General features: G+C 38.1%; 1 protein-coding gene across 1 annotated transcript; it reads left to right on the plus strand.

The window, feature by feature from the left end:
- The first annotated feature begins 5,001 nt into the window (after positions 1–5,001).
- On the plus strand, positions 5,002–22,859 carry ENAM (enamelin). The gene is made up of 9 exons (XM_063663288.1): positions 5,002–5,222; positions 5,699–5,812; positions 7,889–7,957; positions 8,080–8,124; positions 8,882–8,923; positions 10,532–10,792; positions 12,017–12,079; positions 13,842–13,895; positions 18,052–22,859. The coding sequence occupies exons 2-9, from the start codon at positions 5,759–5,761 to the stop codon at positions 20,890–20,892; spliced, it is 3,429 nt and encodes a 1,142-aa protein (XP_063519358.1). The 5' UTR covers positions 5,002–5,222; positions 5,699–5,758; the 3' UTR covers positions 20,893–22,859.
- Positions 22,860–23,630: the final 771 nt, after the last annotated feature.

The raw sequence follows: 23,630 nt of genomic DNA on the forward strand, positions 1-23,630 counted from the left end.
TAAACTATTGCTGGCCCTCCTCATCTAGGAACAGCTTCCAGAAATATTTCTACCTCCCATGTTTAACTTTCAATGCCTACTCATTCAACATGCAACCCGAAGGTGCAGGATCAGGGCTCATATTTCCATATGAATGTGTCCACTAAAGCTGGCACTAGAAACGTATGTGGTAGAGGGAAAGTAAGGCTTGAAATGTATAGAATCAGATGTTATTATGGTGTTGCATCAGGCAGTTAGGAAAAATATTAAGTTGCTTTTCTGGATTTTGTGATATTGGTACTATTTGTCACCTTTTTAAAATCTGAAATTTGTTACAATTTATTGTCATATGAAAACAAATATTAAGACTGTACTTTCAGGGATCATTTCTATAGTTCATCAAAACAAATATTTACGCTTGTACCTAATTTTGTGTTCATTTTCTTAAAGAGATCCCTTAAAATCTAATTAGCTTTGGCTTCATATAACCTGGATCCTCTGTTAATTAGGCATCAAATTTAGCTCTGAGCTTCCTAGTAACCAGAGTGACAGGAAAACACAGAATGTTACATACTTCTTTTTATGGCAAAGGAGGAAATAAACCATAAAATTGTTGTAAGAAATGTAATGAGATATAATGTATTATTTCCATGATGAGATGACACCTAACCCATCTGAAACACTTACTGGGTCAGGCACCGTTGTAAGCACAGTGTATACATTATTCAGTATTTCCAACCCCAATGCCTGTTTTCTTAACCATTGGATTTTATTTTCTTCTCAAGGTGCCGAGAGAAAGAAGCTGATCTTGAGTACATATAAGAGAGTTCTTACTGCTAGAAGCCCAGGAAATAAACACCACCTCTGAGGGTTATCCAAATATTAATAAATCACCACGCGACAATAGTTACTCACTGACTTCACTGAGCAACTTTCTTATTAGTAGACAAAAAGTAGAATTTAAATTAAATAAAATCTGATAAACACTGTGATCTAGTTTCCTTTTTTCTTTTTCTTTTTCTTTTTTTTTCTTTTCTTTTCTTTTTCTTTCTTTTTTTTTTTTTTTAAGATGGAGTTTCGTTCTTGATGCCCAGGCTGGAGTGCAATGATGTGACCTCGGCTCACTGCAACCTCCATCTCCCGGGTTCAAGTGATTCTCCTGCCTCAGTCTCCAGAGTAGCTGGGATTACAGGCACCCGCCACCACACCCGGCTAATTTTTTTGTATTTTTAGTAGAGACAGGGTTTCACCATGTTGGCCAGGCTGGTCTCAAACTCCTGACCTCAGGTGATCCACCTGCCTCGGCCTCCCAAAGTGCTGGGATTACAGGCGTGAGCCACCATGCCCAGCCTAGTTCCTTTTTTCTATACTCTATGAAGATGCTCAGTTTTTCTTTGGGAGGCTTTTTGTTTGCTGTCTTTTTTTAATGAATAAGTAAGCACAATGATGTGAAACATTCCTCAGAAATCTTTAGGAAATGTGACAGTGAGCAGTAATAAAACAACTATTGAGAAAGCTCTAATGATAATAATAGGTAGCATTTATCTATTTATTTATAATATTTAGTTGAAGTATATATTAAGAACTTTAAGTTATCTCATTAAATTCCTTCCTTTTTTTTTTTGAGACGGAGTCTTGCTCTGTCGCCCAGGCTGGAGTGCAACGGCGCCATCTCGGCTCACTGCAACCTCTGACTCCCTGGTTCAAGCAATTCTCCTGCCTCAGCCTCCCAAGTAGCTGGGATTACAGGCACGTGCCACCAAGCCCAGCTAATTTTTGTATTTTTAGTAGAGACAGGGTTTCACCATTTTGGCCAGGATGGTCTCGATCTCCTGACCTCGTGATCTGCCTAACAAACCCATGGAAAGAATGTTGTCTCCCATTTACAAATGAGGAACTGAGGTTTAAAGAGGTTAAGTCATTTGACCAAAATTCAAAAACAAGTAAGTTGTAGGAATCAGAATTTGAACCCACCATTGAGTTCTAGCTCAGAAAATTTGCTATCCTAATATTCTATGCAAGATGAGTGGGCACCCAAGTCAGGGCTTGCATGAAGAGAAAGCTCAGGAAATGTTTATGGAATAAAGCATTATCAACCCTTTAATTTGTGAGGGATTAAACTGCGCCTCCTCTTCTCTTCTGATAGAAGGATCTCTCGCATTTACAGCCTGAGAACAGGCTATAGGAATGAATAGTTTCAGAAAGAATTCAAGATTGTGGATGCTTAGACACTATTTGGCACCAGTAATGGAGCTCTAAGACACTACTTTGTCTCAGGCGCTTCATTCAGTGATCCTGCAGTGTTGGAGTGCTCTGTTAATAATAATCCACAGAACTTTACCTTCGTAGTTGTACTTAGAGGATCTATTTGCTCTGAGAACTATGAGAACTATGGCTGCATTTATTGTTCTTAAATCCTTAGTAAATCATTATAAGGTGTAATGTGGAACAATGAAGTACCTTTGTGTATTGATCAGTCAGTCACTGATAGTCGGCTACTAGGAGCCAGGCATTTCACTTTTTTTTTTTGAGACAGGGTCTCTCTCTGCCTCACCCAGGCTGGAGGGCAGCGGTGCGATCATAGCTCACTGCAACCTTGACCTCCTGGGCTCTTTGAGGAGCCCTCTTGTCGTCCCATCTCAGCCTCCCGAGTAGCTGAGACTACAGGCACACACCACTGTGCCTGGTTAATATCTTTTTTTGTAGAGATGGAGTCCCACTTTGTGGCCCAAGCTATATTTATTACTTCATTCATTTCTTAGAGGAAACTTATGAGGAAGGCAATATTACCCTCATTTTACTGAACAGGAAATTGAACAGCTGGATAATTTGTGGAAGGTTTAAACTTAGATCTGGCAATTCCAAAACCCAGCCTCTTCCCCTCACATCTAGAGTACGAAATCAAAAGACTTTTCTGCTCCTGCTGGCTTAAAATCTAGAGCAATGAGGGGATCTTAAAAAGTGGAGGCAAAGAGAAGAAGTTCACAGACCTCCTGGAGAATATGAGTTCTTTTTCAGGGGGAGGAAAAAAAAGGTACATTTACACACAAATGCACAAATTCTTATATGCAATTTCTCAGGTTTCAGCTCCCAGGTTAACACATCTTATTTTAAGACTGAGAAGGGTAATGTAGAGAAAAAAATCAAAGAGATACATTAAAAAAAAATTTAAGCCAAATCATAAACATGTTTCACAAACAGTTGTAATTGTCTGAAGGGAAAAATAATTTACAAAATAAATAGAGATAAAGTAAAGGGGGAAAAACTCACAAAGGACTGATTTCAAAACATTTTATAGGCTGGGAGTGGTGGCTCATGCCTATAATCCCAGCTACATGAGAGGCTGAGGCAGGAGAATCACTTGAACCCAGGAGACAGAGGTTGCAGTGAGCCAAGATTGCGCCACTGCACTCCAGCCTGGGTGACAGAGCCAGACTCTGTCTCAAAAAAAAAAAAAAAAAAAAAAAAAAAAAAAAATTATAAAGTTTGAGCTTTTTTTTTTTAAATGAAAGGAAATTTAGTAATTCTCCCATTCCAATTCAACACTACTAAGAAGTCACTCATTCAATAACTTGGCTGGATTTTGGAAACATGAATTATTTCATGACAACTAACCACCCTTGTGGCCAAGAGAACAAGGGTAAATAGAGGAAAGTGATCAAAAGTGAGGTTTAGTGGCAACTCCCAACAACCTATATGGGTAAGGACAAAATCAAAAATTACCCTCTACATGAATGGGCACAGGATAGGCCAGGTCATCCAGCATCAGAACTCCCATTTCACTTCCAAGAACACACTGTAGGTCACTGTCCCATAAGTGTCCTACCATTTGCAAATTCATCTCAATGTGCACACAGTATGATAAATACTACTCAGTTTCTACATAATCAGACAAAGGCAAGCAGGTACTTGAAGCAGATTTAACTTTGCACATCTTGGATACACATAGAGTTAAAAGATAGTCCTAGCTTCATTTAAAGTCAAATATTCTAGCACATTTTTATTATTTGTGCCACGAAATATGTGGAACAGGGAGGCACTAAGAAATACAATGTTATTTGGCCCAAAAGGAATGACATAGCACTTCTCTGTCCTTGGAAGAACAGCACCATGGGCAACCACTGGATTAACTTATATACACAATCATACCAAGTAGGAACAGGTTTTGCCATCAAATTCATTCATTCTTAGTTTTTAAATCCCAACATTAAAATAAGCAAACATCACCACAACAAATGTTTTCTCCTTTGAAGCCATAAGAGAACAGGAGAATCCAAGTTAAGCAAAGATAGCAAAGCTTGCTCTTGTCAATTAAAAGTATAATTGGCCCATCTATTTGAAAGTGGAATCTTTATTATGGAAAGTCAGATTTCAGGAAAAAAATCCATAACATAACTGCTTCTGTGAATTCCTCAAGTCCTATTTTCATTAAGTTGTATTATCACCATAGCTGAGAGTTCATTTGCCATTGTACCCAACTCATCTAAAATTCTGAATCCCCAGTGACTGGATTATGTTTGACTTCAAAAAGAACACTATGTCCTGCTAGCCTTCTGTAATACAAATTAAATCAAGTCACTGAGTTTTCATCCATGGATATGACATTCCAGTTCATTTTAATTACATATAAAATGTATATTAAGTAAATATATATATTAGCCTGCCTTTTGATGGAGGCAACTGACTTACGACAATAGCATACAGTTAATATTCACCTTTGTTCCTGAAATATCTTTGTTATAAACATAGTTTCTATACCTTGAAAGCCAAATTCACCAAGGGAAGCATCTTCTAAATCTTACTGCTGTAAGCTCATTTTCCTGGACTGTTATTATACGTAATAAGAGACTTGACTTGACAGCTCCTATAATAACACATTCTAAATTTTAAATTCGATGTGTGTTTTTTATCTTAAACTCTTGTGATGGCAAAACCATTTTCCTCAAAGCTGATTGGTTATGCAGATCTACAACAGTGCTTAAATGGAACCTTGCTGTGCCAAGCTTTCTGACAAGGAGGAATCTTTTTATTTTGAGCCTTTTTGATACTGAACATGATATCTGAGTGAAGAATTTTTGTTTTATTATTAAGAAATAAATGTGTCTTGCTTCATGAGATCTCCCTGGCTTCAGCAATTTGTAGTTATTTCCACTATAGACCATTAAGAATATATTTCAAAGGCAAGCTAACAAAGTTCAAGTAAAAATTATTTTTTATATATTACAGCTTCTAATTGGCATTGGGTGAGTATTAGAGATTATCAACATAAATTACATATAGTGTCAAATAATGAATTTAATTCATAGATGTCGGTTAATTCTCCTTATTGCATTCCTTGTTGTTGGTTGTATAATCATTGTATGCAGACTAATCTTCTGATGAAACTTTAAACTCCTTGATTTATTGGGTGTATTTGTTTTTCTTATAAGTTTTTTCCAGCCTTCTTAGACCTCCTTTACTACTGTAACTTTGTACATTTCCCCATAGTGAAGTATAGTTTTGTCAACATTGCCCTGGAAGTATCTCAAAATACAGTGCCTGTGTCATTTCCTCTCTGATTTAGCTTTCATCCTACTTTTAAAGCAACAGAAGATTAAACTTGATTTTGTGGCCCCCTAATACAGGTATGACTGGATAAAATAATTAACATGACATGTGCTGCCTTAGAACTGAAGCTTTGCTATTCATTTCATTTATTTGTTCCATTTCTATATTTTAGTTTCTTCTCAGGCTAAAGCTGTATTTTTCTTAAAGGCTTATAAAAATTTTGCTGAAAAAAATGTTGGTGCTTCGGTGCAGGCTTGGAACCTCTTTTCCTAAACTAGATAACTTGGTGAGTACTTTCATTTATTTTTGCCAATACATACAGGTTCTCAAACTAGATACTGTCAGAAATACACTTGAGAGGGCCAAACACTACTAAAATGTATCAGAAGAATCAAAGAGCATCTGCTTTCACAGATGGAATGGAAGAAGAACTTACACAGTCATTGTACTTTGTGGCAATCATTATGAGTGTTACTTTCAACTCAAAAAATAACTAATTATAGACTTTAATCACTAACTTTTAGAGATGGAAGGGATCTCAGTCATCCAACATAATATATTAATTTTACAAAACAGAAAATGAGTCTTCTATTTGCAAATATAAAGGCTACATCAAGAATCACTGTGACAGCTACTAGAGAGATGAGATGAATGATTAAGCAAGGCAGAAATTAACCATCCAAAAGCACCCTTAAATCTTGGGCCATAATCTTAGAAATATTTAGCAAAGAAAGCTTTCACCAGTATTCTCTTTATTAGTTTCCACATATTGTTGTAATCTATACTAAACACACTAGATTCAGCTGTTATTTTTCATTCTCTATGATGTTCCAACTCTGAAAATCTTTAAATAGTAGGAAAGGTATTTACATACTACTGCTTCCTTTGTTTAATTACATTCTGCCAATTTTTCTAATATATGAAAGATAACTGATTACACCCACAATTTAGGAAAATGTCCATTATAAAAATGCTAAAGCGTCATTTATGTTGCTCCTATAGCAAGTAAACAGAAGGGTGAGCATTGGCTCCAATTATGCTAGATAGACTTTATGTCCAGAAAAGGAAGAAAGAACGAAAGGAATGAACAACAACTGGGTGTCTACATGTTGGTTACTCTGCTAGGAAATGGGCTATATCTGATATACGATGAAAATGAATCATTCTAATTAAAACCTTTTATTTTCCTCTATTGTATATGCAAATAGAAAGTTTTCTTAAGAAATTACTCAAGTAAATGTTTCAGAATAAACCTTGTTTGAAGATGTAAATACAAGACTTAATTTTACAAGTCTTTCATAATTAACTAGAGTGGGATAAATGAATGAACCCTGTTAAAAACAATCTCCAAACTTCATACATAAGTCTATATGTTTAATCAAGGTATCTAATAAAGAGCCAAATTTACTATTTTGCCTATTTCCTATTTCTTCCTATTTTCCTAACCATCTTAGAGCATAAGTGATTTTTTTTTTTTTCTCTCTGTCGCCCAGGCTAGAGTGCAATGGCACAATCTTGCCTCACTGCGACCTCCTCCTCCTGGGTTCAAGCGATTCTCCTGCCTCAGCCTCCCAAATGGCTGGTATTACAGGTGTGAGACACCACACCCGGCTAATTTTTGTATTTTTAGTAGAGACAAGGTTTCACCATGTTGGCTCAGCTGGTCTCGAGCTCCTGACCTCAGGGGATCCACCCCTCTCAGCCTCCCAAAGTGCCAGGATTAAGGCGTGAGCCACCACGCCTGGCCACATAAGTGATTTTTAAAGGAAGTGATGATGATAATAATAATAATAATAGGAACAATAGAGGAAACCAGGAAAAAAATAAGATTCTGAATATTCCACTTTACTTAGTCTCTATGTAACAGAATATTATCTATAACATCTTAGAAAGTAGCACAAACTTTTGATTTTGGAGTGTGCCCTCCTTGAAACTGAGATTATTCTGTACAATGAATGTAGTTGGACATAACTATTCCTTTATAAATCAACTAGTAACTAGAAACTCAAACCCATCAATATTCCTATTTTGGGGATAACCTCCTAATTTCTAATTTTCACATTCTGGTGCTATGAAATCTTTCTCTTTCTCTCTCTCTCTCTGTCTCTCTCTCCTTCCCTGTCTCTCTCTCTCACACACACACTCTTATATTTCCTTTTAATCTGACTCTTTTGGCAGCTTGAAAATTACCAGGTGATAACTATCTAATAGTTTCTTGACATAAAATAAAAATGGCAGCAGGGGCCCCATCCATTTCCATACTCTCCTTGACAGACAAGTACGCTAGTACCTAGATAAGTGCAGAGTGCCCTAAGCATACTTATTTCACAGACCAAAAATAAAAATCAATTTTTTATTCTAGGTACCAAAAGGAAAAATGAAGATTCTCCTGGTCTTTCTAGGGCTTCTTGGTAATTCTGTTGCTATGCCAGTGAGTATTTTTTAAATGTTAGCTCTTCTCTTTGTGTTCCATCGTTGCATAGCTTAGGAACAATTGTTGAGCTTATTTCAACTGATGTTCTGCATTTGTCACTGACATTCTCCTACTTCCAGATGCACATGCCCCGAATGCCTGGATTTAGCAGTAAAAGTGAGGAGGTATGTATGTTCAGTCTCAGAGGAGAAGTTATCCAGAGTCCTATCCTACACGTTTACTAAAAAGGAGAATATTGAAAAATTGTCTGATATATAATATTTCTTATGAAAAAGGTAAAAAGAGGGAGAGTTGAAAGTCTTAAACTCTCAAATCAAGGCAAAGTAGTAATTTCCCCAGCCATCAGCCTACCTATGTACTTCAGTGCTCTTTTTCAAGGTAAATGTGGATTTGTGTTAAAATCTAGTTGATGTTACCTTATCTGCTAAGTTTTTTAGCTAGCAAAAGTGACCAATTGTACCAACGGTTATTAGAAGGTAGATGCTTAAAAATAGAAATATCTTTCACATGACTCATATCCCAGATCATTAATCAAATTCAATACATATCAGAAAGATGAATCATCTTGTCACATAATTCTCATGTTCTCAAATCCTGAACTCTAAAAGAATAGAATAGAACATTCAAAAACTTTACAGTAGACCAGATTTTTATTTTCTATGATTCTTTATTGATTCTTCTCAAAATAAAATTCTGACTTAAAAGTTAAAGTGCCTGAGAAGCTTATTTAATTGTATACTTACTTAAAATTCAAGCATAAGTAGTAAAAGGTAATATGACTGTTGTACATTAAAATCAGAAATTTTTACACTGGGAAGTTCTAAGGTTAAAAAAAGAAATTTTACTTATTTCTTACGATTTGTGCATTGATTTAATAAAAGTTTCACTTTGTATCACATTAATGGATTCCTCTGGTTGCAGATGATGCGGTATAATCAATTCAACTTTATGAACGGCCCACATGTAAGTTTTTCTTTATGTTATTTCTGATGATTTCTTGTTTATCTAGATAACTCCATTATAAAGTTTGCCTTAGCCAATAGAGACACCAATCCACATGTTTTAAGTATAATGTAATCATTACAAAAGTTTCAAGGTGGAAAAATTATTGCCCCTATCCTCTCACACCAAATTTTCTTCTTTTTAATTACTATTGTTCTTTCATGTAAATCAAAATAATTATTAATTAGAAATGTTATTTATTTGAGACTGAATCTCAAATGTATAGTCAAGAAAAGATGGTTCTGGGAAAATATCACATAAGATGTCACAAATAATGACAATAAAAATAACATAGTAAGTATTGGTGGGGAGTAAGTTTTACTTGGATTATCTTGAAAGATAACACTACAGTTATGAAGCAAGTTTTATGTTATTTAAATAAATATAGGTTATTCTTGTCACTGTATGCTAATTGTCAGAACAGAAAATCAAGTATCAAGTGGTTCCTTGGCACAATTTTTCTGATAAAATTGTATGTTAGCACAATAACACTACACATCACTTCTGATTTCCATGGAATGATCCTGAGGGCCATTTTGAGGGGAAAATCAAGGACTACATCCATTTTTTTGTAACCCTTTTTATCCAAGTCATTCTCTTTTAAAGCTCTTTGCCTAAAATAATCATTGTAAATTTCCTCTTCCTCAGCTTTTGATTGGCTCAACTTCTTCATACCCTTGTTTTTAGTTTTAATGACTTTGCCTGTGATTTGAAATTTTTACCAACTTAGTTGTCATGAAATCCTGTGTCTTAGTGCAATATTTGCAATTTTGAATTTCATCAATCCACAAAGCGTGGGTACATCATCCAATAGATAGCAAGAGACTAATTAATGAAGACTGGGGATAGAGACAGGTGTTAAACCAGGGAGGAAATATTTGAATGAGAACTGATGTTGCAAGACTGATCATTCATAAATTATCATAAATTTAGAAATTAGCATTTTTATAAATTATCATACATTTATAAATTAACATTTTTAGATTATAACTACTTTTGCTTCCCTGCCCAACCTTGTAATTGTGGCGATTCTAATAATAAAAATGGATTTAGTGAGGATCCACCTGTAACCAAGAAACATAGACACCATATAAGCGTGTTTACACAGACTGAATTTTTATCCTCTCTTTTCCTTTTTTTCTTGTTTTTTATTTTTTGCTTTATAGTCTCACTTCCTTTATCTTATTTTTGTTTTTTCTCTTCTTCATCCAGCCTTATAACAAATCACATGGGTTCTGAATATGACATTAAATCTTCTGTAACCTGACTTGTATACTTCTGACCTGTTAGGGTTTCAGAGTTAGAAAATCATCAGTCAAATTCTTAAACTATTTCCCACCTAATTCTGCCTTTTGGTTTGTTTTGGTTGTTTGGCTTCCTAGAAGACTGAAGTTCATTCTGTAAGACAATGTGTAAGGAAATTCTAACTAAAGATCTTGAAGCTTCCATAGTTAAGTCCCATAGGACTTTTAAGCTCTTCGACTGAGTTTTAGAGGCTGACATTAGAGGATGGAGACAGCCTGAATCTCAGCTCTATTATGATTTCACTAATATTTGCTACCCTTTCAGATGGCACACCTGGGACCCTTCTTTGGAAACGGTCTCCCTCAGCAATTTCCACAGTACCAGATGCCCATGTGGCCTCAGCCAGCACCCAACACATGGCACCCACGGAAATCCTCAGCACCCAAACGTCATAACAAGACTGATCAGACCCAAGAAACCCAGAAACCCAAACAGACTCAGTCAAAAAAGCCACCACAAAAGCAGCCTTTGAAGCAGCCATCACATAATCAAGCTCAGCCCGAAGAGGAAGCTCAGCCACCTCAGGTGAGACTTGCACAGAAAAATTCCATATCTGTAAATGGCCTCGGAGAGATTTGGAGGGCCATGCCACCCCCATATACACACTTCAATACAGGTACTCTGTTGCAATACCAATGTTTGTTTTGACATGCATCCAAAACTGCATGGCAAGTCAACTCTAATCTTGTTTGGTTCAAATTACCCAAATACTGTTGCCTTTTGAAAGCTCCTTTTAAATTACAGAGACAACATGGTGTAATAATATGAGCACTAATCTAACAGTTGAGAATCAAAGGTTCAAGTCCTATGCCTGGTCCTTCACCTTTCTAGGTTCCTGTTTCCCCATGAGTAAACTAAATGGTTTCCAAGTTTCATCCAGATCTGTGCTTTGATGCTCTAAAATATTGCTCTTAAATTAACATTGCTTCCGGTACTAGTATGACATAAGGTAAGAAGATGTGCAAATGGTTTCTCAAGATCTCATCCAGTGTGGAGGGAGCTTCAAAAATACTGGCTTTTAGGCCGGGCGCCGTGGCTCACACCTGTAATCCCAACACTTTGGGAGGCCAAGGTAGGCGGATCACCTGAGTTCGAGACCAGCCTGGCCAACATGGTGAAACCCTGTCTCTACTAAAAATACAAAAAGTAGCTGGGCTTGGTGGTGTGCACCTGTAATCCCAGCTATTCAGGAGGCTGAGGCAGGAGAATCGCTTGAACCCAGGAGGTGGAGGTTGCAGTGAGCCAAGATCACGCCACTGCACTCCAGCCTGGGCAACAGAGCAAGACTCTGTCTCAAAAAAATAAAAAGAAAATACTGGCTTTTGGTCAGTTAACACTTATTATCAGACACTATTACAGACGTAGGGAGTACAAAATTGAATGAAAAGACACTCCTGGATTGGAATCCTGGCTTCAATGATTTACGAGCAATGAGATTTTGGACAAGTGACCAAACTTCTCTGAACTTCACGTTCTTAGTAAAATGGGAATAGTAATAGTTTATATCTTCTGTGGTTATATGAGGATGAAATGAGTTTAACAATATAAAATGCTCAGCACAGAGCCTGGAATGTGTGTCCAATAATACTAATTGTTATTATCATTATCATCTTTGCCCTATAAAAAACACAGAGTTTAATGCAAAGAGAGATGTAGACTCCAAGTTTCAATTGTGTTTAGTTAGTTTGCTTCATTTTTTTGTGTATTCTTTTCAATACCACATCACTCTGATTCTTTCTTTCTCTCTAGGCATTCCCACCATTTGGAAATGGGCTATTCCCCTATCAACAACCACCATGGCAAATTCCACAGGTGAAAAATTTTTTTTTCTTTACTCCATAAGTGAAAAATAATATTAGTATGTTATAATTCAAATTACTATAAATTCATACATTCTAATGGAATATCATATACCAATCAGTAGATGGTATGAAACAAAACCAGCGCATCAGTAATCATGCAGAAAAAGAATAGAGAATTTTTTGAATTTCATACTCAGACAAATTGGTGACATAAATACAACCTAAATCACCAAACAGATACTAATAACTTAGGTAATAAATTAATTTTAAAAGGTTGTACTACTTCATTGCTATTTCCCCACATCCTTAAGAAATTTTTAAAATACACACAAATTATCTTCATTTAATGTAATGGGGAAACTGGGACTCAGGACAAAGTGGAGTTTGAAAACCATAGGGTGAGCTATGATTAGACATTTTCATCCTATCTTACTGTTTCTAGCCACAGATATATCATTATAAAGAATCTTGGGGCTGGGCAAGGTGGCTCACGTCTGTAATCCCAGCACTTTGGGAGGCCGAGGTGGGTGATCACTTGAGGTCAGGAGCTCAAAATCAGCCTGGCCAACATGGTGAAACCCCATCTCTACTAAAAATACAAAAATTAGCTGGGCGTGATGGCAGGCACCTGTAATCCCAGATATTCAGGAAGCTGAGGCAGGAGACTCACTTGAACCCAGGAAGCAGAGGTTGCAGTGAGCCGAGATCATGCCATTGCACTCCAGCCTAGGTAACAGAGCGAGACTCCATCTCAAAAAAAAAAAAAGAATCTTGCAAAATATTATTTACAAGAAGCCTCAAAGAATCTTAAACGTTTAAAATCATTAAAATAAAAGATAATACTGAAATTGCATCATAGGCATTAAAAATACGAATGGCAAAATAAACTTTTGAACTAAAGAAATGTTAATGGCCAGTTGCTGCTAAACAAACAAAACAACAGGAAATATTTGTTGACTGTTCATTCAGCTATGGCATAGGTTTTCCTTGTCTACAACTCTATAACCAAGAAGGCTTTTTATCAATGAGGAACGATTCATTTTAAGGAGTAAGAGTTCCTTACATTTTTCCTCCTTAAAAGAGTGACTTCCTTTTACTGGCTATACTGAACTAAGGAAATTAAGGCAGTACAAGGTAAAGATTTTAAAAACAGATAAACATGATTCTCATGCTGAAGCAACTATTAATCTCATCTACTTAAAACTTGAGAGGCAGAAATTCGGCCTCCAAGTTTGATTAGGAGAATTAGCTTTAGTCAAATAAAAATATCATAGTAATAATCCAAGGATTGTCAGTTTGCAGTTTGTCTCCCTAACATGAAGCCACATTCTAAAAATAACATTGTTACTTAATCTCTATTATTAGATGTTCTAATATGGATACTTGGATTCTAACAGCACTCAAATTTCTCTCTCTCACCCTCTCTCTCTGTATGTGTGTGCATGGTGTGTGTTTGTTGGGGGTTGCGGAGGGTGTGTTTTTGAGTGTTAGAGGTGGTAAGGAGGATTGCCAGCAGATGCAGCCATACAGAGTATTTTAAGTAGGATAATCTAGGATCCAGCTGAAGCCTTTGTATTTACCAGTATTCACTGTTAGATCATAATTCTTAGCAGCTGGACTGTGAGAGCTAATAACTCAAACGCTAAAAGCTCAGAGTACGAACTGAGCTCAATCATTGACTTGAGCTATTTTTAGACACCCTGAGTCTTACAAACAAATGGCGGCATCGAAAGTGGTTTTCTCCTGTGTTCACTGTGTTTTTCACTTCTCAGAGGTTACCGCCACCAGGTTATGGACGCCCACCAATCAGCAATGAAGAAGGGGGGGTAAGTACAAGTAAAACTACATTCTCCACTAGAAATTACAATCCAATTGCCCCTGCTTTTTTGTCCACATCTAATAAGAAAGTTAAAATCCAACACATGAACCTGTAGCTCAAGCTTCCGTGATTTTTAGAAAATAAAAAAGTGAAACAAATCAAGCCAGTGGTCCAAAGATTGATGCTGGACTCCAGACAGTGATAAATAGAGAAAGAAGTAAGAGTTTCTTAGAATGTTACCCTCAAGAGGAAATTAAGTGATCTCTAACTTCCTGATTATATTAATACAAATAAATTGAAGCCAAGAAAAGATCAATTACTACTCAATTTCACTTTTAACTTACTGGATAAACTGAACCCAGAACCCAAGTCTTCTGTTACTCTGCTCAATGGCCTTTTTACTATACCACACTAGGAGACGAACCAAATGTATATCACAGAGTGATATACTCTTAATATTCCAGCGCTATGTCATCTAAAAAGTCATTTTAGTGATTGTGGCATAGGACCCCACCCCCCTGGAGCTTACTTCTTTTTCCCTAAATATGTGATATGTCCTCAGTGAACTGTGGTAACTTAATAGCTTGACTGGAGAGTGGGGTACAGATTGTTCTTTTTTTTTTTTTTTTGAGACAGGTGGGAGATCACTTGAGCCTTGGGGGTGGAGGTTGCAGTAAGCCATAGCACCACTGCACTCCAGCCTGGGTGACAGAGCGAGACTATCTCAAACAAAAGAGAGATTGGCATTACCTGCTCTAAGAGGTCCCTTTCAGCTTTAAGATTATGTATATACACGTTTTGTAAGTAAGTCTTTTCATCTCCCACAGTCTATTGTTAGCATGGCAGCCAGAGTGACCCTGTGAAAACAATAGTCTAATCTTGTTGCTCCTCTGCTCAGTCCCTGCAATGACTGCCAATTTCTTTTCTTTGTTGTCTTTTTTTTTTTTTTTTTTTTTTTTTTTTGTAAGACAGAGTCTCGCTCTGTCACCCAGGCTGGAGTGCAGTGGCACGATCTCGGCTCACTGCAACCTCCACCTTCTGGGTTCAAGCAATTCAATTCTCATACCTCAGCCTCCCGAGTAGCTGAGATTACAGGTGTGTGCCATCACACCTGGCTAATTTTTGTATTTTTTTAGAGATGGGGTTTCACCATGTTGACCAGACTGGTATTGAACTCCTGGCCTCAAGTGATCCAGCCACCTCAGCCTCCCAAAGGGCTGGGATTACAGGCGTGAGCCACCGCAACTGGCAGAGATTGTTCTTAAAATAACATTGAAGATTATTGTGTCAGTAATGGTATAAGGCGCTCTCAAATATATCATGAAATAACCCCAAGTAAAAATGATTCAGATAATTGTATGCAACCTAGAAACTGGTACTTCTAATTTTCATATGAGTGACATAAGAAAGGAAGCAGATCCAGGCAGTTATCATAGGCTTTAAGAAGCCTGTATTTAGGCCAGGCATGGGTGGCTCATGCCTGTAATCCCAGCACTTTGGGAGGCTGAGCCAGGTGGATCACTTGAGGTAAGGAGTTTGAGACCAGCCTGGCCAACATGGTGAAATCCCATCTCTACTAAGAATACAAAAATTAGCCGGGTGTGGTGGTGCTGGCCTGTAATCCCAGCTACTGTGGAGCCTGAGGCAGAAGAATCGCTTGAACCTAGGAGGGGAAGGTTGCAGTGAGCTGAGATCACAGCATTGCCCTCTAGCCTAGGCGACAGAGCGAGACTCAGTCTCAAAAAACAAAAAAGGAAAGAAATCTAAATTTAGATAGGCATAATGGCTCACACCTGTAATCCCAGCACTTTGGGAGGCTGAGACAGGAGGATCACTTAAGCCCAGGATTTCAAGACCAGCCTGGGCAACATAGGGAGAATAAAATAAATGTTAGGCGAACGTGGTGGCATGCGCCTGTGGTCCCAGCTACTCAGGAGGCTGAAGTGGGAGGATCACTTTAGCCTGGGAATTCAAGGCTGCAGTGAACCCTGATCTTGCCACTGCACTCCAGCCTGGGCAACAAAGAAAAACCCTGTCTCAAAAACTAAGATGTCTGTATTCTACCTCTTGAGGGCACTACCTGATTTCCTCCATGATCTTGGGAGCTATTTCCTTGCCGGTCTTTCTCATCTCCATCCACAAATGGGGATTAAAATACTTTTTCTTTATATTGTATTTATTTTAAAAAGAAAAATCAAATGATCTAAATGCCACACAAATGTCTAACAAACATACTGACTGAGTTCATGATGATTAAATCATTCATTAAATGAAAATTTATTAAGAACATCCCACTCTCCTCGGTACTGGAAAACAAGGATGAGAAGCATAATGTTTTCATTCAAAACCTTCACATGGGAGAATTAAATGGAAGAATCCCAGGAAAAATAGGAAACTGAAATTCAGTGGGATGATTGTGATGACAGAAATCTGTACTGCTGTGGACTCCTAGGAATAGGACCTAATTCTGCCCACAGAAGTCAAGACACAGAAGATAGAAGTCAAACTGAGCTCTGAAGGATGAGTCAAATTTGCCAGGAGGAATAAATGTGTCAGTGGAAGAAGTTTCAATATGAATAAGCCATGTGCAAAGGCACTGAAACATAAAAAGAATAGAGAACCCAGAGAATTCAGAATAGTTGTGATTTGCAACTGCATAAAGTGCAAGGGGGAGGAAATGAGGCTGAATGTAATAGTTATAGCCCAGATTATTATAAAAAATTGTATTATTATTATATAATATATAACACTTATTAGGTACTTACTAAGTACCAGGCACTGAGCTGTACTTATTTTGTCTCATTTGGCCCTCATGACAACCTACGAGGTAGACGTTATTTTATTATCATCTCCATATTACAAATGAATAAACCAAGGTTAGCCCAGAGTCATAGTACTAATACTGGTGGAATGGGGATTTTAATGCACATCTGTCTAGAGCCCCACTGTTTAGCAGCATGTTGTACTGCTTTGATGTTATGTTAAGGGATTTAGAGTTTATTTTTTAAAGGAGAACTTTAAATACAAATTTAAAGAGGAAAGGGGCCAAATTTCCATATACCCTCTCTCAGCCTCTACTACTCTGATGGCAGTGCAGAAGCAAGATTAAAGGAAAGTAAGACTGCATCCAGAGTAGCCAGTAAGAAAACTACTGTAACAGTTCAGGGGTAGTGTGGATTAAGGAAGTGGGAACAAGGATGAAAGTTTAGATTTTATAGGACCTGATTATTAATAGTCTGGAGTACTAAGAGAGAGCAGAAACTTGAGAAACCGTACAGATAGTGGTGAATGTTGCTTAAATATAGAACATCGGAGGAGGAGATTTCGCGGGAGATGAGCCCAGTTCTGGGTGTATTCAGTTGGAGGTACTCATGAAATCTTTAGTGAAGATGTTTTGCTGCCTCAACCTTGGGTGAGAGTGTTGTGGGTTAGAATTATGCCTTTGGGAGTTGTTTGCAATGTATGCCTATTGAAAGCATGGGCTGATGCAATAGAATTCTTTTTTCTTTCTTTCTTTCTTTCTTTTTTTTTTTTTTTTTTTTAATTTTTATTTTTTTGAGATGGTGTCTCGCTGTTGCCAGGCTGGAATGCAGTGGCACAATCTGGGCTTACTGCAACCTCCACCTCCTGGGTTCAGGCAATTCTCCTGCCTCAGCCTCCTGAGTAACTGGGACTACAGGCGTGTGTACCACCATGCCCAGCTAATTTTTGTATTTTTAGTAGAGATAGGGTTTCACCATGTTGGCCAGGATGGTCTCGAACTCCTGATCTCGTGATCCGCCTGTCTCAGCCTCCCAAAGTGCTGGGATTACAGGCGCAATAGAATTCTTAAAAGAGGTATGTAAAAACAGAACAGAAAAATTAGGAGGATGGAGGATGAAATCATTAAAAACAAAACAAACAAACAAACAAAAACCCTCAGATGTATAAGGCCTAAAAAGAGAAAGCTGAGCAGTGGTCAGAAAAAAATACCAGGAGAGAGAATCAGAAAGAGTATGGTCATGGAAACCAAGGAAGAATCAAATTTCAAGAAAGAAAGTAAAGCTAATGATGTTAAAAGAAACATGTGGCTGATAAGATTTCCCTGTTATACTAAAAGATTCCAAACAACACCATGGTGGGAAACAAAGGGTAATTATTGATTTCCATCTTCTTTCCTACAGAATCCTTACTTTGGATATTTTGGATATCATGGCTTTGGGGGTCGCGCTCCTTATTATTCAGAAGAAATGTTTGAACAAGATTTTGAAAAACCCAAAGAAGAAGATCCTCCTAAAGCAGAAAGTCCAGGCACAGAACCCACAGCTAATTCAACAGTCACTGAGACGAATTCTACCCAACCAAATCCTAAAGGGAGTCAGGGAGGAAATGACACCAGCCCCACAGGAAACAGTACCCCAGGACTAAACACTGGGAACAACCCTCCAGCTCAAAATGGGATTGGCCCACTCCCTGCAGTCAACGTTTCAGGCCAGGGAGGGCCAGGAAGTCAAATCCCATGGAGACCAAGTCAGCCAAATATTCATGAAAATCGTCCAAATCCTAATATAAGAAAATTTCCTTCAGGAAGACAGTGGTATCTCACTGGTACTGTCATGGGGCACAGACGGAATGGGCCTTTTTACAGAAATCAACAAGTTCAAAGGGGTCCTCGGTGGAACTTCTTTGCTTGGGAAGGTAAACAAGTAGCTCGTCCAGGAAATCCAGTTTATCACAAAGCTTACCCTTCTACTTCGAGAGGCAATTATCCCAATTATGCAGGAAATCCAGCAAATCTCAGAAGAAAGCCTCAGGGGCCAAATAAACAGCCTGTAGGAACTAATGTTGCCCCACTGGGTCCCAAACATGGCCCTGTTGTTCGCAATGAAAAAATCCAAAATCCAGGGGAGAAGCCCCTGGGTCCAAAAGAACAAATAATAGTTCCTACAAAGAATCCAACCAGCCCCTGGAGAAACTCTCAACAGTATGAAGTTAATAAATCAAATTATAAACTGCCTCACTTTGAGGGTTATATGCCAGTCCCAAATTTTAATTCTGTTGATCAATATGAAAACTCCTATTACCCAAGAGGAGATTCCAGAAAAGTCCCAAATTCTGATGGACAAACCCAAAGCCAGAATTTGCCCAAAGGGATTGTTTTAGGGTCAAGAAGGATGCCATATGAATCAGAAACTAATCAGCCAGAATTAAAGCACAGCTCATATCAGCCTGCTGTATACCCTGAGGAAATCCCTTCTCCTGCAAAAGAACATTTTCCTGCTGGAAGAAATACTTGGGACCACCAAGAAATCTCTCCACCTTTTAAGGAAGATCCAGGGAGGCAAGAAGAACATTTACCCCATCCTTCCCATGGTTCTAGAGGAAGTGTTTTCTACCCTGAATATAACCCATATGATCCCAGGGAAAACTCACCATACCTTAGAAGCAATACGTGGGATGAGAGAGATGATTCTCCCAATACTATGGGGCAAAAAGAAAGTCCACTCTACCCCATAAATACCCCAGACCAGAAGGAGACAATCCCTTATAATGAAGAGGACCCAATTGATCCAGCTGGAGATGAAGTCTTTCCTGGACAAAATAGATGGGGTGAAGAGTTGAGCTTCAAAGGAGGCCCAACAGTTAGGCACTATGAAGGTGAACAATATACCTCAAATCAGCCAAAGGAATATCTTCCCTATTCTTTAGATAATCCATCAAAACCAAGGGAGGATTTTTATTATAGTGAATTTTACCCATGGAGCCCGGATGAGAATTTTCCGTCATATAATACAGCTCCTACTATGTCACCACCTATAGAGAGCAGGGGCTACTATGTTAATAATGCTGCTGGACCAGAAGAAAGCACTCTATTTCCTTCACGGAATTCCTGGGACCACAGGATACAAGCCCAGGGGCAGAAAGAAAGAAGGCCATATTTTAACAGAAATATCTGGGATCAGGCAACACATTTACAAAAAGCCCCAGCTAGGCCACCAGACCAGAAAGGTAACCAGCCCTATTACAGTAACACCCCAGCTGGGCTTCAGAAAAATCCAATATGGCATGAAGGTGAGAATTTGAACTATGGCATGCAAATAACTAGGACGAATTCTCCAGAGAGAGAACATTCATCTTTCCCTAACTTCATCCCACAAAGTTACCCATCAGGTCAAAAAGAAGCACATTTATTTCACCTAAGCCAGAGAGGCTCTTGCTGTGCTGGTAGCTCCACAGGGCCCAAGGACAATCCACTAGCTCTACAAGACTACACTCCATCCTATGGTCTTGCACCTGGGGAAAACCAAGACACCAGTCCTCTGTATACAGAAGGTAGTCATACCAAGCAGACAAGAGATACCATCTCCCCAACAAGCATCATACCAGGCCAAAGAAACAGCTCAGAGAAGAGGGAAAGCCAAAACCCTTTTAGAGATGATGTGTCCACTCTGAGGAGGAACACACCATGTTCTATAAAGAATCAACTGGGCCAAAAGGAAATTATGCCCTTTCCTGAAGCCAGTTCCCTTCAATCAAAGAATACACCTTGTCTCAAAAATGATCTTGGAGGAGATGGGAACAACATTCTGGAACAAGTTTTTGAAGACAACCAGCTCAATGAAAGAACTGTTGACCTTACTCCTGAGCAGCTTGTTATTGGTACACCTGATGAAGGCTCCAATCTAGAAGTCATCCAAAGTCAAGTCCAAGAAAATGAGAGTGAGAGGCAACAACAAAGACCATCTAACATTCTGCATTTGCCATGCTTTGGCTCCAAATTAGCAAAGCATCACCCTTCCACCACTGGAACTCCATCTAGCGATGGAAGGCAAAGCCCATTTGATGGGGATTCAATTATGCCTACTGAAAATCCTAACACATTGGTTGAGTTAGCTACTGAGGAACAATTTAAGAGTATAAATGTAGACCCACTTGATGCAGATGAACACAGTCCATTTGAATTCCTTCAAAGAGGGACCAATGTACAGGACCAGGTACAAGACTGCTTACTACTTCAGGCCTAGGGATTATCTCAACCAAGCATTCTTGGGGAAAGAGAAATCACTGACATTCTATACCAATGGTTCCCAAAATTTTTTCCCCAAGACTTAATTAAGTATCTGACTGTCTTGGTGATCCTTAAGTTTTCTCCCCTCTCAGCAATAGGAGTAGCGACCCAGGTGGAGCTGAGATTAGGCCTCTGGGGATCACCAGATCTAGCACTTTCACAGATTAGTGCAGACCTTAAAAAAGCAAGAAGGCCATGACCATCCCTGCCTCGAAACTTGGAAGTCACTTGTCTGAGTTAGTTTCCTTTTGCTTGATGACTTCTTTTGCTCTCAAAGTTCCATACTTGCAAAATTGGTTTTTCAAGACTGAAAGGCAGATTAACTTTCCATTCTACATATGGAGATCCACACATCAGTATAGTCCTGATGCACTGTACGTTTTTTGCTTGCGTTGATCTTGTCAGGTTTTTTTCCTACTCAATATTCTCTTCAAGCATTTTTTTTCTTCCACTGCCACTCTCTTTACCTTTATCTTCTTTTTCTTAGCTTTCTTCCTTCTTTTCTCTCTCCCTCAACCATTCTGTATTTAGCTTTCTATTCCTCATCTATTTCTCTCTATATATCACTTCTTACATATTAAGCTAGCTACTTTAACCATTACTAGTCTCTTCTTTATGACTACCTCTTCCATATGTCTTCCTCTCTTCCCGCCTATCTGTTTTGTCTCCCAATGTACCACTTATCAACTAATCCCTCTCCTCTCTGACTCCTTTCTTCTCTTCAATTTATCTTTTTCCCTGTTATACCATTTTCATCTTAAGACTGCCTGTCACTCTCTTCCTTTTTGTATCCACTCTCCAAATCGTACCCTAATTTTTTCTTGACCCAGCTTAACCATCATTACAGAATATATTTTGGAAATGGTACACACTGATAGCTACTTGTTTTTAGTTATCTTAGGGTCTCTACCAAGTAGACACAGTTCAGTTAGAGAGACATATTTAAGGAGAAGGGAAGGCAGGATACCCAGAACTAGCAGCCTAGGGAAAAGGCTTAGGAAGATGGAGAATGAGGAACTGAAGAAACTGCCGCTCTGAGACTGCACATCCAGGAAAAAAGACTAGGACTTGCCACACACTGCCAATTCATAATCCACAGGATCTGTAGAAGACATTTTGGGAAACACTGTCTTAAATAAAAACTCAATGTTTAGTTGTTTGTTTTTTTTTTTAACTACTTCAGCATAAGGGATTCTACCAGTATGTGCTACTACTAACATTCTTCAAGTCCATGCAGAATTACTTACAGACACTCTTTCTTGGTATCTTGAATAAATTGTGTAAATTATTTTGAAAAGTGGATATTTCTATATGCCTTGCTTATAATACATCAGGGATTATTATTCTTATTAATAACATGTTGGCCTATTATCTGGATATCCCTTGCCTAGAGCAGGAAAAAAGTCTCAGAATTGCCTAAAAACATACTTTATAACTTTAAGAGATTTCTTAGGATAAATTTTCAGGGCCAGATTTCATAACAAGATCTCAAAAATTTGGGGAAACACAACGTTGAAAACTTCCTGAGAAAAGGAATCTTGCCCTTGAATCTTCTGAAGTACCTAGCACAGTGTCTTGAACATAGAAGGTACCCAATAAATATATATCAATTGATTTTTTAATGACTTTCAACACTCCCATGAAAACACTGTAGTCTGCTTTTCCTGAAAGGTGACTGTCTAGGTTGCTGAATGAGCCACCAGTCCGTAGCTTTATATATTCAGCAACATTTCCATCATATAATTTCAGCGTTAGAAGGGATCTTAGAGGTAGATTATCCAGGCCATCCCCTAGTGCTTACATTCCTCTCCCCCTGGCCAGTTTTATATTTTAATCACACATTGAAAAATTCATTAACTTATTCTGTATAAAACTGTCTTTTAAGAATTATCCTTTCAAAATAAAAATGTTATTGTTTCACTAGTTTATTTTTCCAAATGATTTTTTTTAAATCTCAATATGAGTACTTTCATTACAAGATACTCACTTCACATTTCACCAAAATGCACGGGTTCATGTAATTGTTTTGGCAGATATGTTGACGTATCTGAATTTATGAGACACTGCTGCTTATACTACCATCTGAGATCGCTGCAATGTAAAATGTAAAAAGTATAGTGTGACACTTCCAAGCTGTCTTGAGCATAAGTAAATATTTTTTCTAAAAATGTATAGTGTGACCAAAAGAATACACATTTTGAATTTGAAAACACACAGTGAAAAGAAGGGAAAACATCTCTCCAGAAAATAACTGTTTTATTCTTTTTTTTTTTTTGGTTTTTGTTTTGAGACAGAGTCTTGCTCTGTTGCCCAGGCTGGAGTGCAGTGGCGCCATCTCATCTCACTGCAACCTCCACCTCCCGAGTTGAAACAATTCTCGTACATCAGCCTCCCGAGCAGCTGAGATTATAAATGTGTGCCACCAGGCATGGCTAATTATTGTATTTTTAACAGAGAAACGGTTTCACCATGTTGGTCAGGCTGGGCTCGAACTCCTGACCTCAAGTGACCCATCCACCTCGGCCTCCCAAAGTTCTGGGATTATAGGCGTGAGCACTGTGCCTGGCCCAGAAAACTCTTATGTCATCAGTACAGGTATGCATTTGCAAGCCTGGATACCAGATATGAGTTCCTTACAGTAAAGAATCAATTATTCTCTATGCTCTTGCTAAGTTATTGATAAAGCTTTTAAAG

This window comes from Pongo pygmaeus, chromosome 3, assembly GCF_028885625.2.
Source record: "Pongo pygmaeus isolate AG05252 chromosome 3, NHGRI_mPonPyg2-v2.0_pri, whole genome shotgun sequence".
Lineage (NCBI taxonomy): Eukaryota > Metazoa > Chordata > Mammalia > Primates > Hominidae > Pongo > Pongo pygmaeus.